The 19,644-nt window shown below is 34.8% G+C and overlaps 5 protein-coding genes across 5 annotated transcripts; all 5 read left to right on the top strand.

Moving 5' to 3' along the window:
* Nucleotides 1–20: 20 nt before the first annotated feature.
* LOC121216141 (acetylserotonin O-methyltransferase-like) lies at nucleotides 21–1,900 on the top strand. The gene is made up of 3 exons (XM_041091452.1): nucleotides 21–41; nucleotides 1,274–1,408; nucleotides 1,474–1,900. Exons 1-3 carry the CDS (start codon nucleotides 21–23, stop codon nucleotides 1,717–1,719), a joined length of 402 nt encoding a protein of 133 aa, XP_040947386.1. The 3' UTR covers nucleotides 1,720–1,900.
* A 1,009-nt stretch (nucleotides 1,901–2,909) lies between these two features.
* On the top strand, nucleotides 2,910–9,519 carry LOC107898546 (acetylserotonin O-methyltransferase). Its single transcript, XM_041090993.1, has 3 exons — nucleotides 2,910–3,684; nucleotides 3,750–3,895; nucleotides 9,217–9,519. Exons 1-3 carry the CDS (start codon nucleotides 2,935–2,937, stop codon nucleotides 9,368–9,370), a joined length of 1,050 nt encoding a protein of 349 aa, XP_040946927.1. The 5' UTR covers nucleotides 2,910–2,934; the 3' UTR covers nucleotides 9,371–9,519.
* A 1,927-nt stretch (nucleotides 9,520–11,446) lies between these two features.
* On the top strand, nucleotides 11,447–12,891 carry LOC107898008 (acetylserotonin O-methyltransferase). Its single transcript, XM_041090992.1, has 2 exons — nucleotides 11,447–12,381; nucleotides 12,447–12,891. Exons 1-2 carry the CDS (start codon nucleotides 11,626–11,628, stop codon nucleotides 12,744–12,746), a joined length of 1,056 nt encoding a protein of 351 aa, XP_040946926.1. The 5' UTR covers nucleotides 11,447–11,625; the 3' UTR covers nucleotides 12,747–12,891.
* A 1,560-nt stretch (nucleotides 12,892–14,451) lies between these two features.
* On the top strand, nucleotides 14,452–15,850 carry LOC107898009 (acetylserotonin O-methyltransferase). The gene is made up of 2 exons (XM_016823570.2): nucleotides 14,452–15,340; nucleotides 15,406–15,850. The coding sequence occupies exons 1-2, from the start codon at nucleotides 14,582–14,584 to the stop codon at nucleotides 15,703–15,705; spliced, it is 1,059 nt and encodes a 352-aa protein (XP_016679059.2). The 5' UTR covers nucleotides 14,452–14,581; the 3' UTR covers nucleotides 15,706–15,850.
* A 1,599-nt stretch (nucleotides 15,851–17,449) lies between these two features.
* Nucleotides 17,450–18,745, top strand: LOC107898010 (acetylserotonin O-methyltransferase). Its single transcript, XM_016823571.2, has 2 exons — nucleotides 17,450–18,276; nucleotides 18,342–18,745. The coding sequence occupies exons 1-2, from the start codon at nucleotides 17,518–17,520 to the stop codon at nucleotides 18,639–18,641; spliced, it is 1,059 nt and encodes a 352-aa protein (XP_016679060.2). The 5' UTR covers nucleotides 17,450–17,517; the 3' UTR covers nucleotides 18,642–18,745.
* The last annotated feature ends 899 nt before the right edge of the window (nucleotides 18,746–19,644 follow it).

Raw genomic sequence — 19,644 nt, 5'->3', positions numbered from 1 at the left:
TGGAAATAGCCTTATGTACAATGGTAGAAGTAGAAAGGGTCGTAATCAGATGGGCTTTTGGGTTGGGCCAAATTTACTTAATAATTCGTTAAAATATGATATTAGTCCTTGTACTTTGCAGAATATGATATTTAGTCCCTCTACTTTAAAAGTTAAAAATTCAATCCAACTATTTTTTTTCCAATTTAGAAATATAAGTCCAATCATTATCATTTTTGGTAACCTATGTTAGAATTTTTCAATTTAATATATATTTTTTGTCAATCATATACCACGTCATATTAGGGTAGTCTAATATGTCAAGTTGACAAATTTTGACAAAAAATACTAACAATGTTAATAATTACATTGTGAATTTCAAATTATAAAATTAGGAGGACTTAATTTGTTAAATTTTCAATTACAAGACTAATTCTCAAATTTTATCAAAATACAGAACTAACTTCACATTGTAACCTTTTAAATTCAGAAAGTTGTCCTTTTTGTTAAAAACATGATTTTGATCAAAATCCACTATTAGTCCCTATAATATATGTAACTTGTAAAATTAGCTTTTGTACTCTAATTTGATCATTTTAAGTCCTTGTACTTTTTAAATTTTAAAATTTCAGTTGTTAAATTTTGACATTTCCAAATTTCTATACGACAAACATATTATCATGTGTGTAGTGTTATGTCAACTACAATATGAACCATGATTAGAATTTCAAAATAAGAAAGGTATAATGATTAAAATGATCAAATTGGAGAATTGAGACCAAATCCGAAACTTACGTATAGTACAAAACTAATAGCAGAATTTGACATAATGAATTTAACTTCTATAGTTTGCAATTCAATTTGAAGTTCAAAATTCAAAAAAAAAGTACTAAAATTGACCAAATTAAAGTAGGGTAAGCTATACTATTAGTCACTAAACTATGGGTAGCTTTTCATTTTGGTCACTTAACTAAAAAAGGGTTACAATCCGGTCACTGAACTATTTGAAAGTTTTCATTTAAGTCACTGAACTATTTAAAAGTTTTTATTTAAGTCAATAGGCTGTTAAATTTTTTTTTAAGTTCTGCCAGCAAGCTCCAAGTAACGATTCAACGATCGATATGGTGGATCAATACCCATTGACGAGTAGCAGAACATATCTTAAATCTAAGTCGATCTAACAACCAATGTCGGAGATCAGAGAAAAAAATTGTTCGAATTTTGGTTTTCAGATTCGTGACGTCCAAAGTTGTTTCATGGTGGTAATGGGACTGCTTTGAGCCTTTTAGTTTAGGCATTCCCATGGATTCGAGGCATCAGCTTTGATCTCCCTCATGTCGTTGCCGTTGCACCAAAGTCCGGTAGCATTCAAAACATAGGAGGCGACATGTTCATGTCTATCCCAAACGTCAACGCAGCCTTTTTAATGGTTAGTACTTTTTTTCCCTTCATTATATGGTCTTATACGACTAATCTATACATTGCAAATTGCAGTGGATATTGCATGATTGGGACGACGAGGAATGCATTAAAATCCTAAAAATATGTCGAGAAGCCGCTCCAGAAGATAAAGGGAAGGTTATAATCGTTGAAGCAGTTCGCGAAGAAGATAAAGAAGACGACAAGCTAGGTTTTGTGGGGTTGATGCTAGACATGGCGATGATGGCTCATACTAATAAAGGGAAAGAGAGGACCTTAAAGGAATGGAGCTATGTTCTTCGACAATCTGGTTTTACATGATTCACTGTTAATCCCATACATGCATTTCAATCAGTCATCGAAGCTTATCCTTAGAAAACAAAATCTATGGCTCTTCACAGTTGTTCATCCACTACTACAAAACAATTAAAACATTGTTGCATGAGAAATGTTTCAGTCTTGCTCTTCGTTTAGTAATTCCCTTTGTTCAATAATTATTTCAATCTTCAATTCTATCTCTGGAATAATTTTGGATTGAATGCGAAAAATAATTAAAATATGATTATTATTTTAATCCGGATAAAGTAAGTTTCAAAATTGTTGATAAAGATCAAGGTTTTATCTTGTGTACTAAAGTTTGAATCTCTTCATGCTCAATTGTTCTATGTGAGTTTTAGTTCAAATTATTCCGATTCTTAATTTATTTGTAGTTTATATTAGTTTAATTCAACTTTATAATTCCTTATACATCATCATACATACGTGATTGTACTTGATTACACTATATTCTATTTTTAAAATTTTTCAAAAAAAATCCAAGGGGTACAAATATAATGTATCGTACTAAAAAAAGTTTATTATAAATTACAAATAATACATATTTTATCAATTAGAATTAGAATAAATCAATTAAAAAATATAATAAATTGAAAATTGAAATATATTCAAATTTAAACAATAATAAATCACTCTAATATAATAATATTTCATTTTAGGTTTTAACCAAGTTCGAATGAAATAAGTCTTATACTCGAAGAGTGACAATAAATATTTAAGGTAAATAATTTGATAAGCATCGATAAACATTATGGACGAAGACTAACACGAAAAAAAAAGATAAAATAATAATAATTTGTAAAATTGTATTTTTCTTTTTCAAAAATTATTATTTTCTTAAAATATTTTTTTAATTTTAGATAATATGAGATGATGAGCTGTGTCATGTCCAAAAAATGAAAGATCCTGTGTCTGATTTTGTGGAGATAGATTAGATTCTACGTCACCATAGAAACGGATAGGGTAGGGACATGTGTAAAGTTCGTTGGGTGGTGGGGAAATGTATCCCTGCTTTTCATCGCACACGTGCACCCACTACCACATAAACAAAGTAGTGGGCAGCAAAAGTGAATGGCATGAAAAATGTGAGAATATCCCACGAACAATAACCAATGCCTTTGCTTCTATAAATCTTAGCTTCATAGTCAAGATTTGGGCATAGAGTTATCAAAACTTCTCAAATAAAAAAAGATTGGAGATATGGAAGTGACAATAAAGGAAGAAGTTAGAGCTGAAATAAAGATTTGGAATTATGTGTTAGGATATGTTAAAATAGCTGTCGTTAAATGTGCCATTGAGCTTGGGATTGCCGACGTTATTGAAAATTATGGAAGCCCTATGCCACTATCCGAGCTAGCTACTGCCCTCCGATGCGAACCGTCGCGTCTTCATCGCATTATGAGGTTCATGGTTCACGACCGAATATTCAAACAGGAACCCATCAACCAACACACTGTAGGCTTCTCATCAACGCCATTGTCTCGTCTTTTGATGAAAGGTGGACAAAAATCCATGGCTGCTTTGATATTGCTCATGTCCAGCCCTACTTGCTTAGCACCCTGGCATAGTCTTAGTGCTCGAGTCCTCGAAACCGGCAATAATATCTCACCATTTGAAGTAGCAAATGGGAAAGATCTATGGAGCTACGCCGAGGCGAACCCCGACTTTAGAGAACTCTTTAACAACGCCATGGGTTGCGATGCTAGACTGACGGTGCAGGCGACAATCGAAGGATGTCCCGAAGTGTTCGACGGAGTCGAAAGCCTGGTCGATGTCGGTGGTGGTAACGGGACTGCTTTGAGCCTTTTAGTCAAGGCATTCCCATGGATTCGAGGCATCAACTTTGATCTCCCTCATGTCGTCGCCGTTGCAGCAAAATCCGATAGCATTGAAAACGTTGGAGGAGACATGTTCATGTCTATCCCAAATGCCGACGCAGCGTTTCTCGTGGTTAGTACTTTCTTTCCCTTCATTATATGGTCTTATACGATTAATCCGTACATTGCAAACTGCAGTGGGTATTGCATGATTGGGACGACGAGGAGTGCATTAAAATCCTAAAAAAATGTCGAGAAGCCATTCCAGAAGATAAAGGGAAGGTTATAATCGTTGAAGCAGTTCTTGAAGAAGATAAAGAAGGCGACGAGCTAGGTGGCGTAGGGTGTTGAAAAGTCAACAAAGGTAGGAAGCAACTTGTTAAAAAGGTTGAGCAAGTTGCACCGAATGTTGAAAAGTTGAATGGGATAATTGCAATTTTGGTCCCTAATTTTTTAGGCCATTTGCAAGTTAGTCCCTGAACCTCAACTATAAATAGGCCTTTTCATTTTTCATTTCAACCATCCCAACCAATCTTTCTCTCTTAGTTTTCTCTCTTCTCCCATTTGAGAATTCTTAAGGAATTCTATTTGTTTGTAATACTTTGAAGATAGTGAAGTTATCATCTGGTGTTAGTGCCCGAGGACGTAGGTATAATTTACCGAACCTCGTTAAAACTCTTGTGTTCTTTTTTGTTCTATTTTTCTTTCAATATTTGAGGGTATAATAGTAGTATTTAATTGTGCTATTAAATTACTATAGAAGGGATATTCTGTCTAAGGAAAGACTTGGTATTTAAGAGATCCATGTGATCCACCTCTCTTTCCTGGGAATTGAACTTTGTGTGATTTTTTAGTACAATAATTTACACGCTTCCGACCCTATTGGAACAACAAGTGGTATCAGAGCCGAAGGTTAATCGTAGTATGCTCTGTGGTTGCAGTTTAAACTGATCTTCCACATCAGAAAAGATTTCCTTAGGCATATTGAAAGATTATGGAGAAAACGGTCGGTGTAGGAGCTTCAACATCGTCCATGTGGACAAGACCGACAATTGCAAATGCAAGATTGGCCGTGGAGATCTTTGATGGCACGGGCCATTTTGGTATGTGGCAAAGTGAGGTTCTAGATGCCCTTTTTCAGCAGGGTCTAGACATTGCCATTGATGAAGAGAAACCGGATGATGTACAGGAGAAAGATTGGAAGGCGATCAATCGGTTGGCATGTGGCACAATTCGATCATGCCTTTCTCGAGAGCAGAGGTATGCTTTTTCAAAGGAGACTTCTGCAAATAAGTTGTGGGTGGCACTTGAAGAAAAATTTTTGAAGAAAAACAGTCAAAATAAGCTCCACTTGAAGAAAAGACTGTTTCGCTTCACATACGTCCCAAGTACCACAATGAATGATCACATCACCAAATTTAATCAGTTAGTCACTGATTTGCTGAATATGGATGAGACATTCAAAGATGAAGATTTGGCTTTGATGCTGTTGGGGTCACTTCCTGAGGAGTTTGAGTTCCTAGAAACTACTCTACTTCATGGCAGGAGTGATATATCTCTGAGCGAAGTCTGTGCGGCCTTATACAGTTATGAACAGAGAAAGAAGGACAAACAGAAAAACTCAATCAGAGATACAGAAGCTTTAGTAGTCCGAGGTCGTTCATACACTCGGAAGAAAACTCAAAAGGGGAGATCAAAGTCAAAGTCCAGACTCGGGAAAGATGAATGTGCTTTTTGTCATGAGAAAGGCCACTGGAAGAAAAATTGTCCAAAGCTGAAGAATAAGGGAAAAGCTGCTGTAGATGCTTGTGTTGCTAAGCATGATACTAGTGACTCTGAACTATCACTAGTTGCATCATCATCGTCGTTCCATTCAGATGAGTGGATATTGGATTCGGGTTGTACCTATCATATGTCCCCTAACCGGGAGTGGTTCTCTGATTTAGTAGAACTAAATGGAGGAGTTGTTTATATGGGCAATGACAATGCCTGTAAAACTGTTGGGATAGGTTCAATCCAATTAAAGAATCAAGATGGATCAACCAGAGTTCTGACTGATGTTCGGTACGTGCCCAGTTTGAAGAAAAATCTCATCTCATTGGGAGCCTTGGAATCCAATGGTTCAGTTGTTACTATGAGAGATGGGATTTTGAAAGTGACATCTGGCGCACTTGTGATATTGAAGGGCATCAGGAAAAATAACTTGTATTACTACCAAGGTAGTACAGTTATTGGAGCAGTCGCTGCAGCTTCCGGTAACAAAGACTTGGACTCAATGCAGTTGTGGCATATGAAGTTGGGACATGCCAGCGAAAAATCCTTGCAAATTCTGGCAAAGCAAGGATTGTTGAAAGGTGCAAAGGCTTGCAAATTAAAATTTTGTGAGCACTGTGTTCTGGGAAAGCAAAAGAGAGTGAAATTCGGCACTGCTATCCATAATACAAAAGGTATTTTGGAATATATTCACTCAGATGTGTGGGGGCCTTCCAAAACACCTTCGTTGGGAGGAAAACACTACTTTGTTACTTTTGTTGATGACTTTTCCAGAAGAGTTTGGGTGTATACCATGAAAACTAAAGATGAAGTGCTTGGAGTTTTTCTTAAATGGAAAACTATGATCGAAAACCAGACTGGCAAGAAAATCAAGCGGCTTAGGACGGACAATGGAGGGGAATATAAAAGTGATCCGTTCTTCGATGTGTGCCAAGAGTATGGTATTGTTCGACACTTCACAGTTAGGGATACACCACAGCAGAATGGATTGGCAGAGCATATGAATCGAACATTGCTGGAGAAAGTTCGATGTATGTTGTCCAATGCTGGATTGGGCAAGCAATTTTGGGCTGAGGCTGTGACATACGCTGGCCATCTTGTTAATCGTTTGCCATCATCTGCATTAGAAAGAAAAACTCCTATGGAGGTATGGTCTGGAAAATCGGCTACAGATTATGATTCCTTACATGTGTTTGGAACCACTGCATATTACCATGTGAAGGAGTCAAAGTTAGATCCGAGGGCAAAGAAAGCTCTCTTTATGGGAATCACTTCTGGAGTGAAGGGATTTCGTCTTTGGTGCTTAAGCACAAAGAAAATGATCTGTAGCAGAGATGTTACCTTTGATGAATCTGCCACATTGAAAAATGTAGCAGATAAAGATATTCAGACGAGCAATACTCCACAGCAGGTGGAGTGTACTCCAAAACAGGTGGAGTTTGAGCAGATGGGGATTTGCCCAGTTAATAAGTCTAATTCTCCAGCCACAATGGAGGAATTAGAGGTTGAAGAGGTTCTGACCCAAGAACCACTAAGTACACCAGAACCAGTTGCAGTTGCAAGGCCACGGAGAGAAATTCGTAAACCTGCTCGATTTACTGATATGGTGGCCTACGCCCTTCCCGTTGTTGATGATATTCCTATCACTTATCAAGAAGCAATGCAAAGCTTAGAAAGTGATAAATGGAAAAGCGCCATGGATGAAGAAATGCAGTCTCTCCTGAAGAATAATACTTGGGAATTGGCGCAATTACCGAAAGGTAAAAGGGCAATCGGATGCAAGTGGGTATTCGCAAAGAAAGATGGATCTTTTAGCAAGAAGGATATTCGCTACAAGGCAAGATTGGTAGCTAAAGGCTACGCTCAGAAGGAGGGAATTGACTACAATGATGTATTTTCCCCTGTTGTGAAGCATTCCTCCATTAGAATTTTGTTGGCCTTGGTAGCACAGTTGAATTTGGAGCTAGCTCAACTTGATGTTAAGACGGCTTTCTTGCATGGTGAGTTAGAAGAGGAGATCTATATGACTCAGCCCGAAGGATACACAGATGCTGGTGGTAGAAATTGGGTTTGTAAGCTGAACAAATCGCTATATGGATTGAAGCAATCCCCGAGGCAGTGGTACAAGCGATTTGATAGCTTTATGAGAAGGCAGAAGTACACAAGAAGCAAATATGACAATTGTATGTATTTGCAGAAGCTGCATGACGGATCTTTCATTTATCTACTCTTGTATGTTGATGATATGTTAATCGCTTCGAAGAGCCAAAATGAGATAGATAAGCTGAAGGCTCAGTTGAATCAAGAGTTCGAGATGAAAGATCTAGGTGAGGCCAAGAAGATTCTCGGCATGGAGATAAGTAGAGATAGACAGAGAGGCAAGCTTTGTTTGAATCAGAAGCAATATCTGAAAAAGGTATTACAATGTTTTGGTGTAAATGAAAACACAAAACATGTAAGTACCCCACTTGCTTCTCATTTGAAACTTAGTGCTCAATTATCTCCGAAAACTGAAGAAGAAAGAGAATATATGGCAAAAGTCCCATATGCTAATGCAGTTGGGAGTTTGATGTATGCGATGGTGTGTACGAGGCCTGACATTTCACAAGCTGTTGGAGTTGTGAGCAGGTATATGCATGATCCTGGAAAAGGACATTGGCAAGCTGTGAAATGGATTCTACGGTATCTTCGAAAAACCGTAGATGTTGGTTTAATTTTTGAACAGGATGAAGCACTTGGTCAGTTTGTAGTTGGATATGTTGATTCCGACTTTGCTGGTGATTTAGATAAACGTCGTTCAACTACGGGGTATCTGTTTACTCTTGCGAAAGCCCCAGTGAGTTGGAAGTCTACCTTACAGTCTACAGTAGCTGTGTCTACTACAGAGGCAGAATATATGGCAGTTACAGAAGCTGTTAAGGAGGCTATTTGGCTTAATGGATTATTGAAAGACTTGGGAGTTGTTCAAAGTCACATTAGTCTATATTGTGACAGTCAGAGTGCTATTCATTTAGCGAAAAATCAAGTCTATCATTCAAGAACCAAGCATATCGACGTAAGATATCACTTTGTGCGGGAAGTCTTTGAAAAAGGAAAAATTCTACTTCAGAAGATTCCGACAGCAGATAATCCCGCAGATATGATGACCAAGGTGGTAACAACAATCAAGTTTAATCATTGTTTGAACTTGATTAACATCCAGAGAATTTGAGCACCTTTAGGTGTATGGCGCTCGAGAGCGCATTTGGAGGCACTACAAAAGATAGCTTTATCGAATTTGGGGAGTTGAAGGAAGTATGTGAAGATGTGATTATCCTAATCAAATCTTCAAGGTGGAGATTGTTGAAAAGTCAACAAAGGTAGGAAGCAACTTGTTAAAAAGGTTGAGCAAGTTGCACCGAATGTTGAAAAGTTGAATGGGATAATTGCAATTTTGGTCCCTAATTTTTTAGGCCATTTGCAAGTTAGTCCCTGAACCTCAACTATAAATAGGCCTTTTCATTTTTCATTTCAACCATCCCAACCAATCTTTCTCTCTTAGTTTTCTCTCTTCTCCCATTTGAGAATTCTTAAGGAATTCTATTTGTTTGTAATACTTTGAAGATAGTGAAGTTATCATCTGGTGTTAGTGCCCGAGGACGTAGGTATAATTTACCGAACCTCGTTAAAACTCTTGTGTTCTTTTTTGTTCTATTTTTCTTTCAATATTTGAGGGTATAATAGTAGTATTTAATTGTGCTATTAAATTACTATAGAAAGGATATTCTGTCTAAGGAAAGACTTGGTATTTAAGAGATCCATGTGATCCACCTCTCTTTCCTGGGAATTGAACTTTGTGTGATTTTTTAGTACAATAATTTACACGCTTCCGACCCTATTGGAACAACATAGGGTTGATGCTAGACACGGCGCTGATGGCTATTACAAATAAAGGGAAAGAGAGGACCTTAAAGGAATGGAGCTCTGTTCTTCGACAATCTGGTTTTACACGATTCAACATTAAACCTACACATGCAGTTCAATCCGTCATCGAAGCTTATCCTTAGAAAAAAAAATTCTATGGCTCTTCACAGTCGTTCATCCACTACTACAATAAAAACTTAGTTGCATGAGAAATGTTTTAGTTTTGGCTCAAAACATCAGTCTTTTGTTGGAATCAATAAATCTTGGTTTTGAGTGGTTTTCTTTAAAGTCATACTGTTGGAATCAGTATATCAATAATTAATCCGGTTTAATTTAAAACCAATACCAATTTTAATTCCACCTCTAGAATAGTTTTAGATTGATTGTGAAAAATAATTAAAATACAACTGTTATTTTGACATCGGATAAGAGGTTTGAATTGTCTGCCAAATAAGTTTTGGCATTGTTGGTAAAAGTCAGATTTTGAGTCTCATAATACGCAATTGTCACGTGTGAATTTTAGTTTAAAATATTCTCGTTCTTAATCTGTTTGTAGTTTATATATATTGTTGAGACATACGTAGTTGTACTTGATTTACTATATTCTAGTTGTAGAATTTTTCCAAAAAATTCAAAGGATTTGAGTTCGAGCGTGTTGTTATAACGTATCATAATTTATTTTTTCGAAAGAATTTATGAGTACAAATATAGTATTAGTTACTTTAAAAAAGAGCTTAGTATAAGTTACAAATAATACATATTTGATCAATTAAAATTAGAATAACTCAATATGAAATATAATAGATTGAAAATTGAAATATATTTGAATTTAAACCATAATAAAACTGAACAAAACACCAATATAATATATTAGTATATTAATATATATTTATTTATTTTAGATTGTAACTAAGGTTGGTTTGGATAGGTGATTGGGTGCGGTGCGTTTAATTTATTTTTGTCTCACGTTACAGTGTCGCTACAGTATCTAATATCACCGCCACCGTTGTTTTTACATTAACTACAGTTAAACGCACCACCAATCCAAGTTAAGCCTAAATTTTGGATGATTAGGACAAATAATTTGATAGATATTAATAAACATTATGGATGAAATCACAAATTTAATATAATTGTACTTTGAGTTTTCAAAAATTATTATTATTTTCTATTTTCCTAAAAAAATTTGGTGAAAATACAAAACCTAATAAATTAACTCTTTTAAAATTAACTCTCAATGTTATAAAAAAATGTAAAATTAAAAGAAAGAAAAAGGAAAAGAACAAAAGAAGAAGATCAAATTCTAAGTAATAGGTTTGCTTATATGAATAGTTATAGTTTTACTTAAAATTTTAAGCAAGGTGTTGTTTTAAAGAACCGATTTAACAAAGGATGTACTTCATAATTATAGCTATTATTGTTATAAGTGAAAAATTATTATAGAAGGTTAAAATAAAACATAAAAAATCAATTCTGATAAAAATTTGATTGTTATAGCGAAATGTTGTGTTATAATGGGTAGTTATTATAAAGAAAGTTGAATATATATATAGCATGTATCACAACGATATTAGTCCATGTCACCAAAATTTCTAAAAACTAAATGGTGTTAGGGTGGGTTTGGATGGATGACTGGGTGCGGTGCGTTTATCTTACTTTTTGTCTCACACTACAATATCGCTACAGTATCTAATCTCACTGCCACTGCTGTTTTTACACTAATCGTAAGTAAACGCACCGCCTATCCAAACCCACCCTTAACCTTAGAAATTGGTGTATGTAATGGTTGCCAAATTTAGAGACTAATATAATCCAAAGAAATATCTAAGAACTAATGTGAGAAAAACTGTTAAATTCAAGGATCAATTAATATATTAAGCTTTTATTATTTTTATTCAATGTCATTCAACCACTCCTTCATGGTTAAACTTTTAGGTTCAATAATACAATTTATAAAAAATATCCCTTATTAGTTGAGCAGAATCAAGCAATTTTAATCACGATAATAACTAAAATTTTCCAAAGGAAATCAGTGGTGGAAACAACTATATTAAAAAAAATTCCATTAAAAAACACATAAATATATATATTAAAAAATGTTCCACCAAGTTATATCATGATAATTATATTATTTTAGGATGTTCATCATGATTGTATGAATTTGAAATCACACGCCATTTGTATCATTTTTTAATAATTTAATGTCATAATGTCACATCAGTTTTTCTCCTAAATTTTGATATTTTCAATTAGATTTAATTTATTTTAGGAAAAAAACTGAAATTTAAGAGAGAAAATCTAACCCTTTGCTCGTATAAATCGAGGTCTTCAACAAAACTTTTCATCCTCAAGAGTTGCGAATAGAATTATAAAGTTTTCCAAGAGAAAAATAATAATAATGGAAGTGAGTGGAATCGAAGAAGAAGAAGCTAGAGCTGAAGTAGATATTTGGAATTATGTGTTCGGGTATGCTAAAATAGCTGTCGTTAAATGTGCCATTGAGCTTGGGATTGCCAATGTTATTGAAAACTATGGAAGCCCTATGTCACTATCCGAGCTAGCCACTGCCCTCCGATGCGAACCGTCGCGTCTTTATCGCATTATGAGGTTCATGGTCCACGACCGAATATTCAAACAGGAACCCATCAACCAACACACTGTAGGCTTCTCATCGACACCATTGTCTCGTTGTTTGCTAAAAGGTGGAGAAAAATCCATGGCTGCTTTCATATTGCTCATGTCCAGCCCTACTTGCTTAGCACCCTGGCATAGTCTTAGTGCTCGAGTCCTTGAAACGGGCAATAATATCTCACCATTTGAAGTAGCAAATGGGAAAGATCTATGGAGCTACACCGAGGCGAACCCCGACTTTAGAGAACTCTTTAACAACGCCATGGGTTGCGATGCTAGACTGACAGTGCAGGCGACAATCGAAGGATGTCCCGAAGTGTTCAACGGAGTCGAAAGCCTGGTCGATGTCGGTGGTGGTAACGGGACTGCTTTGAGCCTTTTAGTCAAGGCATTCCCATGGATTCGAGGCATCAACTTTGATCTCCCTCATGTCGTCGCCGTTGCAGCAAAATCCGATAGCATTGAAAACGTAGGAGGAGACATGTTCATGTCTATCCCAAACGCCGACGCAGTGTTTCTCATGGTTAGTACTTTCTTTCCCTTCATTATATGGTCTTATACGATTAATCCATACATTGCACATTGCAGTGGGTATTGCATGATTGGGACGACGAGGAATGCATTGAAATCCTAAAAAAATGTCGAGAAGCCATTCCAGAAGATAAAGGGAAGGTTATAATCGTTGAAGCAGTTCTTGAAGAAGATAAAGAAGGCGACGAGCTAGGTGGCGTAGGGTTGATGCTAGACACGGCGCTGATGGCTATTACAAATAAAGGGAAAGAGAGGACCTTAAAGGAATGGAGCTATGTTCTTCGACAATCTGGTTTTACACGATTCAACGTTAAACCGACACGTGCAGTTCAATTCGTCATCGAAGCTTATCCTTAGAAAAAAAAATTCTATGGCTCTTCACAGTCGTTCATCCACTACTACAATAAAAACTTTGTTGCATGAGAAATGTTTTAGTTTTGGCTAAAAACATCAGTCTTTTGTTGGAATCAATAAATCTTGGTTTTGAGTGGTTTTCTTTGAAGTCATTCTGTTGGAATCAGTATATCAATTAATCCGGTTTAATTTAAGACCGATACGAATTTTAATTCTACCTCTGGAATAGTTTTAGATTGATTGTGACCAATAATTAAATAAACTAATTCGCATTTTATGTATTACTTTGGTAATTTGGTGAGAATAGTTTATTAAATAAAAAAAATTATTAAATTTGATGAGAATAGTTTATAATTATAATTTATTTTTTCTATTTGGGTTATATTTATGGGTGATCAGTTTTATTATTACTTCTGGTTTTTCAATAAGGCATGTCTGGTATTTCTATTAATTTTTTTAATTAAATCTAATATTAGTTAAGTGATAATTGAGATACTTAGAATTCTAATTAAGTAATAACTCTATTTTACTTTAATAAACTATTCTCATCAAATTACCAAAATTTATAATATTAGTTAAGTGATAATTAAGATATTTAGAATTCTAATTAAGCAATAACTCTATTTTACTTTAACAAGTTTATTAAAAAGTAATAACTCTATTTTACTTTAATAAACTATTGCTTTTAGGCTTAGTTTAGTAATGTTTCAAAAAATGTTTTTAGGAAAAAAATGTTTTTAAGGAGAAGTAAAAATTTATGAGTAAAAATCATAGATTAAGAGCTTTTATGAGTAAAAATTTAGGAGAAGTAAAATATATTTACTTTAATAATAAAATAAAGGGCTTTTATGAGTAAAAATCATAGATTAAGAGCTTATTTAACTACAAAAATAGGTTGAGGGCTTGTTTATTAAATAAAAAAGTGAGTTGAAAGGGAATAAAAAGAAAATAATAAATAAGGAGGGCTTAGAAGATAATTAGCCACATTTCAATTTTAGTGCGCCCACACGCACAGTAGCAATTCACTTTCAAAATTCAAAATGGTAAATTTGCACGTCAGGTCCTTAAAACTGCAGAGAGTTACATTTTAGTCCGGTCAGGCCAATCTCTTTGGCACCTTTGGTGCCACCAATCTCTTTGCATGTCAGGCTGTTGTCAAGTTTTTTTTTTTCAGGTTTTTTTTTGGTATATTTTGATAAATAAAAATATTTATAATATTTTAATAAATAAAAAAAAGATAACATTTTGATTATTTTTTATTTTTTTATAATAATTTTGTAAAAAACCCATCACACACATATACCCACTACCACATAAACAAAGCAGTGGGCAGGAAAAGTCAAAGGCATGAAAAAAATATCCCACGAACCATAACTCAAGTCTCTAACCTAATTAGACTCTCTTCTTATTTTCTCTTTTAACTATTAAGCTAATAATTCATTTTTATCATAATTTTACAAAATTTTAATTAGAAGTCATGGTGTGTGAATTCTTGGTTCACTAATCCATTTTTTTCTAACTCGATTTTTGAAATGTGACAGAAATTAATCAATAAAAAATATATAAAGATTAAATTCATAAATTGCTATTGAAGTACATTATGGTAAAAGTTAACGTATACTATTTGGTACACCTCAAATAATTGGACTGTAATTTTTTTACCAAATTAATCTAATAATTGTTTTGTGGCTAGGAGCATATTTGACAAGATATTTTCAAATTCAAGAACTGTGACGTAGTAAACCAATACCTTTGCTTCTATAAATCGTAGCTTCGTGGTCAAGATTTGGGCATAGAGTTGCCAAAAGTTCTAAAATAAAATAAAATAAAAAGTTGAGATGGGAGATATGGAAGTGACAGTAAAGGAAGAAGCTAGAGCTGAAATAAAGATTTGGAATTATGTGTTAGGATATGCTAAAATAGCTGTCGTTAAATGTGCCATTGAGCTTGGGATTGCCGACACTATTGAAAACTATGGAAGCCCTATGCCACTATCCGAGCTAGCCACTGCCCTCCGATGCGAACCGTCGCGTCTTCATCGCATTATGAGTTTCATGGTCCACGACCGAATATTCAAACAGGAACCCATCAACCAACACACTGTAGGCTTCTCATCGACACCATTGTCTCGACTTTTGATAAAACGTGGAGAAAAATCCATGGCTGCTTTCATATTGCTCATGTCCAGCCCTACTTGCTTAGCACCCTGGCATAGTCTTAGTGCTCGAGTCCTTGAAACGGGCAATAATATCTCACCATTTGAAGTAGCAAATGGGAAAGATATATGGAGCTACGCCGAGGCGAACCCCGACTTTAGAGAACTCTTTAGCAACGCCATGGGTTGCGATGCTAGACTGACGGTGCAGGCGACAATCGAAGGATGTCCCGAAGTGTTCGACGGAGTCGAAAGCCTGGTCGATGTCGGTGGTGGTAACGGGACTGCTTTGAGCCTTTTAGTCAAGGCATTCCCATGGATTCGAGGCATCAACTTTGATCTCCCTCATGTCGTCGCCGTTGCAGCAAAATCCGATAGCATTGAAAACGTAGGAGGAGACATGTTCATGTCTATCCCAAACGCCGACGCAGTGTTTCTCATGGTTAGTACTTTCTTTCCCTTCATTATATGGTCTTATACGATTAATCCATACATTGCACATTGCAGTGGGTATTGCATGATTGGGACGACGAGGAATGCATTAAAATCCTAAAAAAATGTCGAGAAGCCATTCCAGAAGATAAAGGGAAGGTTATAATCGTTGAAGCAGTTCTTGAAGAAGATAAAGAAGGCGACGAGCTAGGTGGCGTAGGGTTGATGCTAGACACGGCGCTGATGGCTATTACAAATAAAGGGAAAGAGAGGACCTTAAAGGAATGGAGCTATGTTCTTCGACAATCTGGTTTTACACGATTCAACGTTAAACCGACACGTGCAGTTCAATTCGTCATCGAAGCTTATCCTTAGAAAAAAAAATTCTATGGCTCTTCACAGTCGTTCATCCACTACTACAATAAAAACTTTGTTGCATGAGAAATGTTTTAGTTTTGGCTAAAAACATCAGTCTTTTGTTGGAATCAATAAATCTTGGTTTTGAGTGGTTTTCTTTGAAGTCATTCTGTTGGAATCAGTATATCAATTAATCTGGTTTAATTTAAGACCGATACGAATTTTAATTCTACCTCTGGAATAGTTTTAGATTGATTGTGACAAATAATTAAATAAACTAATTCGCATTTTATGTATTATTTTGGTAATTTGGTGAGAATAGTTTATTAAATAAAAAAATTTATTAAATTTGATGAGAATAGTTTATAATTATAATTTATTTTTTCTATTTGGGTTATATTTATGGGTGATCAGTTTTATTATTACTTCTGGTTTTTCAATAAGGCATGTCTGGTATTTCTATTAATTTTTTTTAATTAAATCTAATATTAGTTAAGTGATAATTGAGATACCTAGAATTCTAATTAAGTAATAACTCTATTTTACTTTAATAAACTATTCTCATCAAATTACCAAAATTTATAATATTAGTTAAGTGATAATTAAGATATTTAGAATTCTAATTAAGCAATAACTCTATTTTACTTTAAAAAGTAATAACTCTATTTTACTTTAATAAACTATTGCTTTTAGGCTTAGTTTAGTAATGTTTCAAAAAATGTTTTTAGGAAAAAAATGTTTTTAAGGAGAAGTAAAAATTTATGAGTAAAAATCATAGATTAAGAGCTTTTATGAGTAAAAATTTAGGAAAAGTAAAATATATTTACTTTAATAATAAAATAAAGGGCTTTTATGAGTAAAAATCATAGATTAAGAGCTTATTTAACTACAAAAATAGGTTGAGGGCTTGTTTATTAAATAAAAAAGTGAGTTGAAAGGGAATAAAAAGAAAATAATAAATAAGGAAGGCTTAGAAGATAATTAGCCACATTTCAATTTTAGTGCGCCCGCACAGCAGCAATTCACTTTTAAAATTCAAAATGGTAAATTTGCACGTCAGGTCCTTAAAACTGCAAAGAGTTACATTTTAGTCCGGTCAGGCCAATCTCTTTGGCACCAAAGGTGCCACCAATCTCTTTGCGCTGTTGTCAAGTTTTTTTTTTTCAGGTTTTTTTTGGGTATATTTTGATAAATAAAAATATTTATAATATTTTAATAAATAAAAAAAAGATAACATTTTGATTATTTTTTATTTTTTTATAATAATTTTGTAAAAAACCCATCACACACATATACCCACTATCACATAAACAAAGTAGTCGCAGGAAAAGTCAAAGGCATGAAAAAAATATCCCACGAACCATAACTCAAGTCTCTAACCTAATTAGACTCTCTTCTTATTTTCTCTTTTAACTATTAAGCTAATAATTCATTTTTATCATAATTTTACAAAATTTTAATTAAAAGTCATGGTGTGTGAATTCTTGGTTCACTAATCCATTTTTTTCTAACTCGATTTTTGAAATGGGATAGAAATTAATCAATAAAAAATATATAAAGATTAAATTCATAAATTGCTATTGAAGTACATTATGGTAAAAGTTAACATATACTATTTGGTACACCTCAAATAATTGGACTGTAATTTTTTTACCAAATTAATCTAATAATTGTTTTGTGGCTAGGAGCATATTTGACAAGATATTTTCAAATTCAAGAACTGTGACGTAGTAAACCAATACCTTTGCTTCTATAAATCGTAGCTTCGTGGTCAAGATTTGGGCATAGAGTTGCCAAAAGTTCTAAAATAAAATAAAATAAAAAGTTGAGATGGGAGATATGGAAGTGACAGTAAAGGAAGAAGCTAGAGCTGAAATAAAGATTTGGAATTATGTGTTAGGATATGCTAAAATAGCTGTCGTTAAATGTGCCATTGAGCTTGGGATTGCCGACACTATTGAAAACTATGGAAGCCCTATGCCACTATCCGAGCTAGCCACTGCCCTCCGATGCGAACCGTCGCGTCTTCATCGCATTATGAGGTTCATGGTCCACGACCGAATATTCAAACAAGAGCACATCAACCACCACACTGTAGGCTTCTCATCGACGCCATTGTCTCGTCTTTTGATAAAACGTGGAGAAAAATCCATGGCTGCTTTAATATTGTTCGTGTCCAGCCCTACTTGGTTAGCACCATGGCATAGTCTTAGTGCTCGAGTCCTTGAAACGGGCAATAATATCTCACCATTTGAAGTAGCAAATGGGAAAGATCTATGGAGCTACGCCGAGGCGAACCCCGACTTTAGAGAACTCTTTAACAACGCCATGGGTTGCGATGCTAGACTGACGGTGCAGGCGACAATCGAAGGATGTCCCGAAGTGTTCGACGGAGTCGAAAGCCTGGTCGATGTCGGTGGTGGTAACGGGACTGCTTTGAGCCTTTTAGTCAAGGCATTCCCATGGATTCGAGGCATCAACTTTGATCTCCCTCATGTCGTCGCCGTTTCAGCAAAATCCGATAGCATTGAAAACGTAGGAGGAGACATGTTCATGTCTATCCCAAACGCCGACGCAGCGTTTTTTATGGTTAGTACTTTCTTTCCCTTCATTATATGGTCTTATACGATTAATCCATACGTTGCACATTGCAGTGGGTATTGCATGATTGGGACGACGAGGAATGCATTAAAATCCTAAAAAAATGTCGAGAAGCCATTCCAGAAGATAAAGGGAAGGTTATAATCGTTGAAGCAGTTCTTGAAGAAGATAAAGAAGGCGACGAGCTAGGTGCCGTAGGGTTGATGCTAGACATGACGATGATGGCTATTACTAATAAAGGGAAAGAGAGGACCTTAAAGGAATGGAGCTATGTTCTTCGACAATCTGGTTTTACACGATTCAACGTTAAACCTATACGTGCAGTTCAATCCGTCATCGAAGCTTATCCTTAGAAAAAAAATTCTATGGCTCTTCACAGTTGTTCATCCACTACTACAATAAAAACTTTTTACAATAAATAAGATTAATAATTGGATGACGTAATTTACCAAGAAAATATGGGATATTGTCATTTTCACATCAGCTTTTGCAATGGGATTTTCCCAAATGTTTTGAAAGTATACGCAATGAACTCAACCCAACTCAATTCACTGGGTCCAAATTTTGAGTGTTACTACACATAATATTTAAGAAAAATTTTCAAATAGTTGACTAACACTTATTAAATATTTTTTTTTGTTATCATTTCTTTTATAAACTTAATATAAAAAAAATCTTAGGAAATTATTTTAGAAATAAAATATTACATCAGACCAATTACAACTCATTACAATACGAACATTTACTAAAGTCTAATTATTAGAGTATGATACTATAATATGCCACTTTTCCACTATATGCATAATAGCCCACTTCGCTGCTACTTTGGCATACTCCTAGAGTAGTCCCTCTTAGCGCATTCTCTTACTACATCACTTGAAACAATAATAAACACTGTAAGTTCAGGAGAACTTAATGAGAGTTAATATAGAATACCTTGGCGAATTCTTTTATAATATTTGAAGAACTTTTGTGCGCTAGCTACCCTTCTTAACCACTCACTGCTGTTTGGGCGAATATTATCACAGTTTAGGCTTACAATTACACGCAAATTACTATACTCTTAATCGTACCAATTCTCTCTTAACTACCTCACTAACTTAAGATCCTTCTAGACATTACCTTAATCTCTTCTTTTTCTTAGAACCACAAGGGTACTTTTCAAAGAATCTCTTCAAAAGCCTATTACATACAAACCATCTCTTCAAACATACACTGATTTCAGAATGGTTGATCATAGATATTGCTCACTGGCGGATACTTACGCAGATTTAAATATTATCAATTTACTAGTCAAATCATATTCTCGTTTGATACCTTACAAGATCACATTGATAATGAATTATATAGATAATC

Source organism: Gossypium hirsutum, chromosome D04 (genome assembly GCF_007990345.1).
Source record: "Gossypium hirsutum isolate 1008001.06 chromosome D04, Gossypium_hirsutum_v2.1, whole genome shotgun sequence".
In the NCBI taxonomy this organism is placed as follows: Eukaryota; Viridiplantae; Streptophyta; class Magnoliopsida; order Malvales; family Malvaceae; genus Gossypium; species Gossypium hirsutum.
The sequence above is the reverse complement of the archived record's forward strand: the minus strand, read 5'-3'. Positions and strand labels throughout refer to the sequence as shown.

Excerpts from the sequence above, each read along its gene's own strand:
- LOC121216141 (XM_041091452.1), top strand. The coding sequence starts at position 21 with ATGGTAGAAGTAGAAAGGGTC. Across the intron at positions 42-1,273 it reads TGGTAGAAGTAGAAAGGGTC|GCATTCCCATGGATTCGAGG; the intron begins GTAATCAGATGG and ends CTTTTAGTTTAG. Across the intron at positions 1,409-1,473 it reads TCAACGCAGCCTTTTTAATG|TGGATATTGCATGATTGGGA; the intron begins GTTAGTACTTTT and ends TGCAAATTGCAG.
- LOC107898546 (XM_041090993.1), top strand. The coding sequence starts at position 2,935 with ATGGAAGTGACAATAAAGGAAGAAGTTAGAGCTGAAATAAAGATTTGG. Across the intron at positions 3,685-3,749 it reads CCGACGCAGCGTTTCTCGTG|TGGGTATTGCATGATTGGGA; the intron begins GTTAGTACTTTC and ends TGCAAACTGCAG. Across the intron at positions 3,896-9,216 it reads GACGAGCTAGGTGGCGTAGG|GTTGATGCTAGACACGGCGC; the intron begins GTGTTGAAAAGT and ends GAACAACATAGG.
- LOC107898008 (XM_041090992.1), top strand. The coding sequence starts at position 11,626 with ATGGAAGTGAGTGGAATCGAAGAAGAAGAAGCTAGAGCTGAAGTAGAT. Across the intron at positions 12,382-12,446 it reads CCGACGCAGTGTTTCTCATG|TGGGTATTGCATGATTGGGA; the intron begins GTTAGTACTTTC and ends TGCACATTGCAG.
- LOC107898009 (XM_016823570.2), top strand. The coding sequence starts at position 14,582 with ATGGGAGATATGGAAGTGACAGTAAAGGAAGAAGCTAGAGCTGAAATA. Across the intron at positions 15,341-15,405 it reads CCGACGCAGTGTTTCTCATG|TGGGTATTGCATGATTGGGA; the intron begins GTTAGTACTTTC and ends TGCACATTGCAG.
- LOC107898010 (XM_016823571.2), top strand. The coding sequence starts at position 17,518 with ATGGGAGATATGGAAGTGACAGTAAAGGAAGAAGCTAGAGCTGAAATA. Across the intron at positions 18,277-18,341 it reads CCGACGCAGCGTTTTTTATG|TGGGTATTGCATGATTGGGA; the intron begins GTTAGTACTTTC and ends TGCACATTGCAG.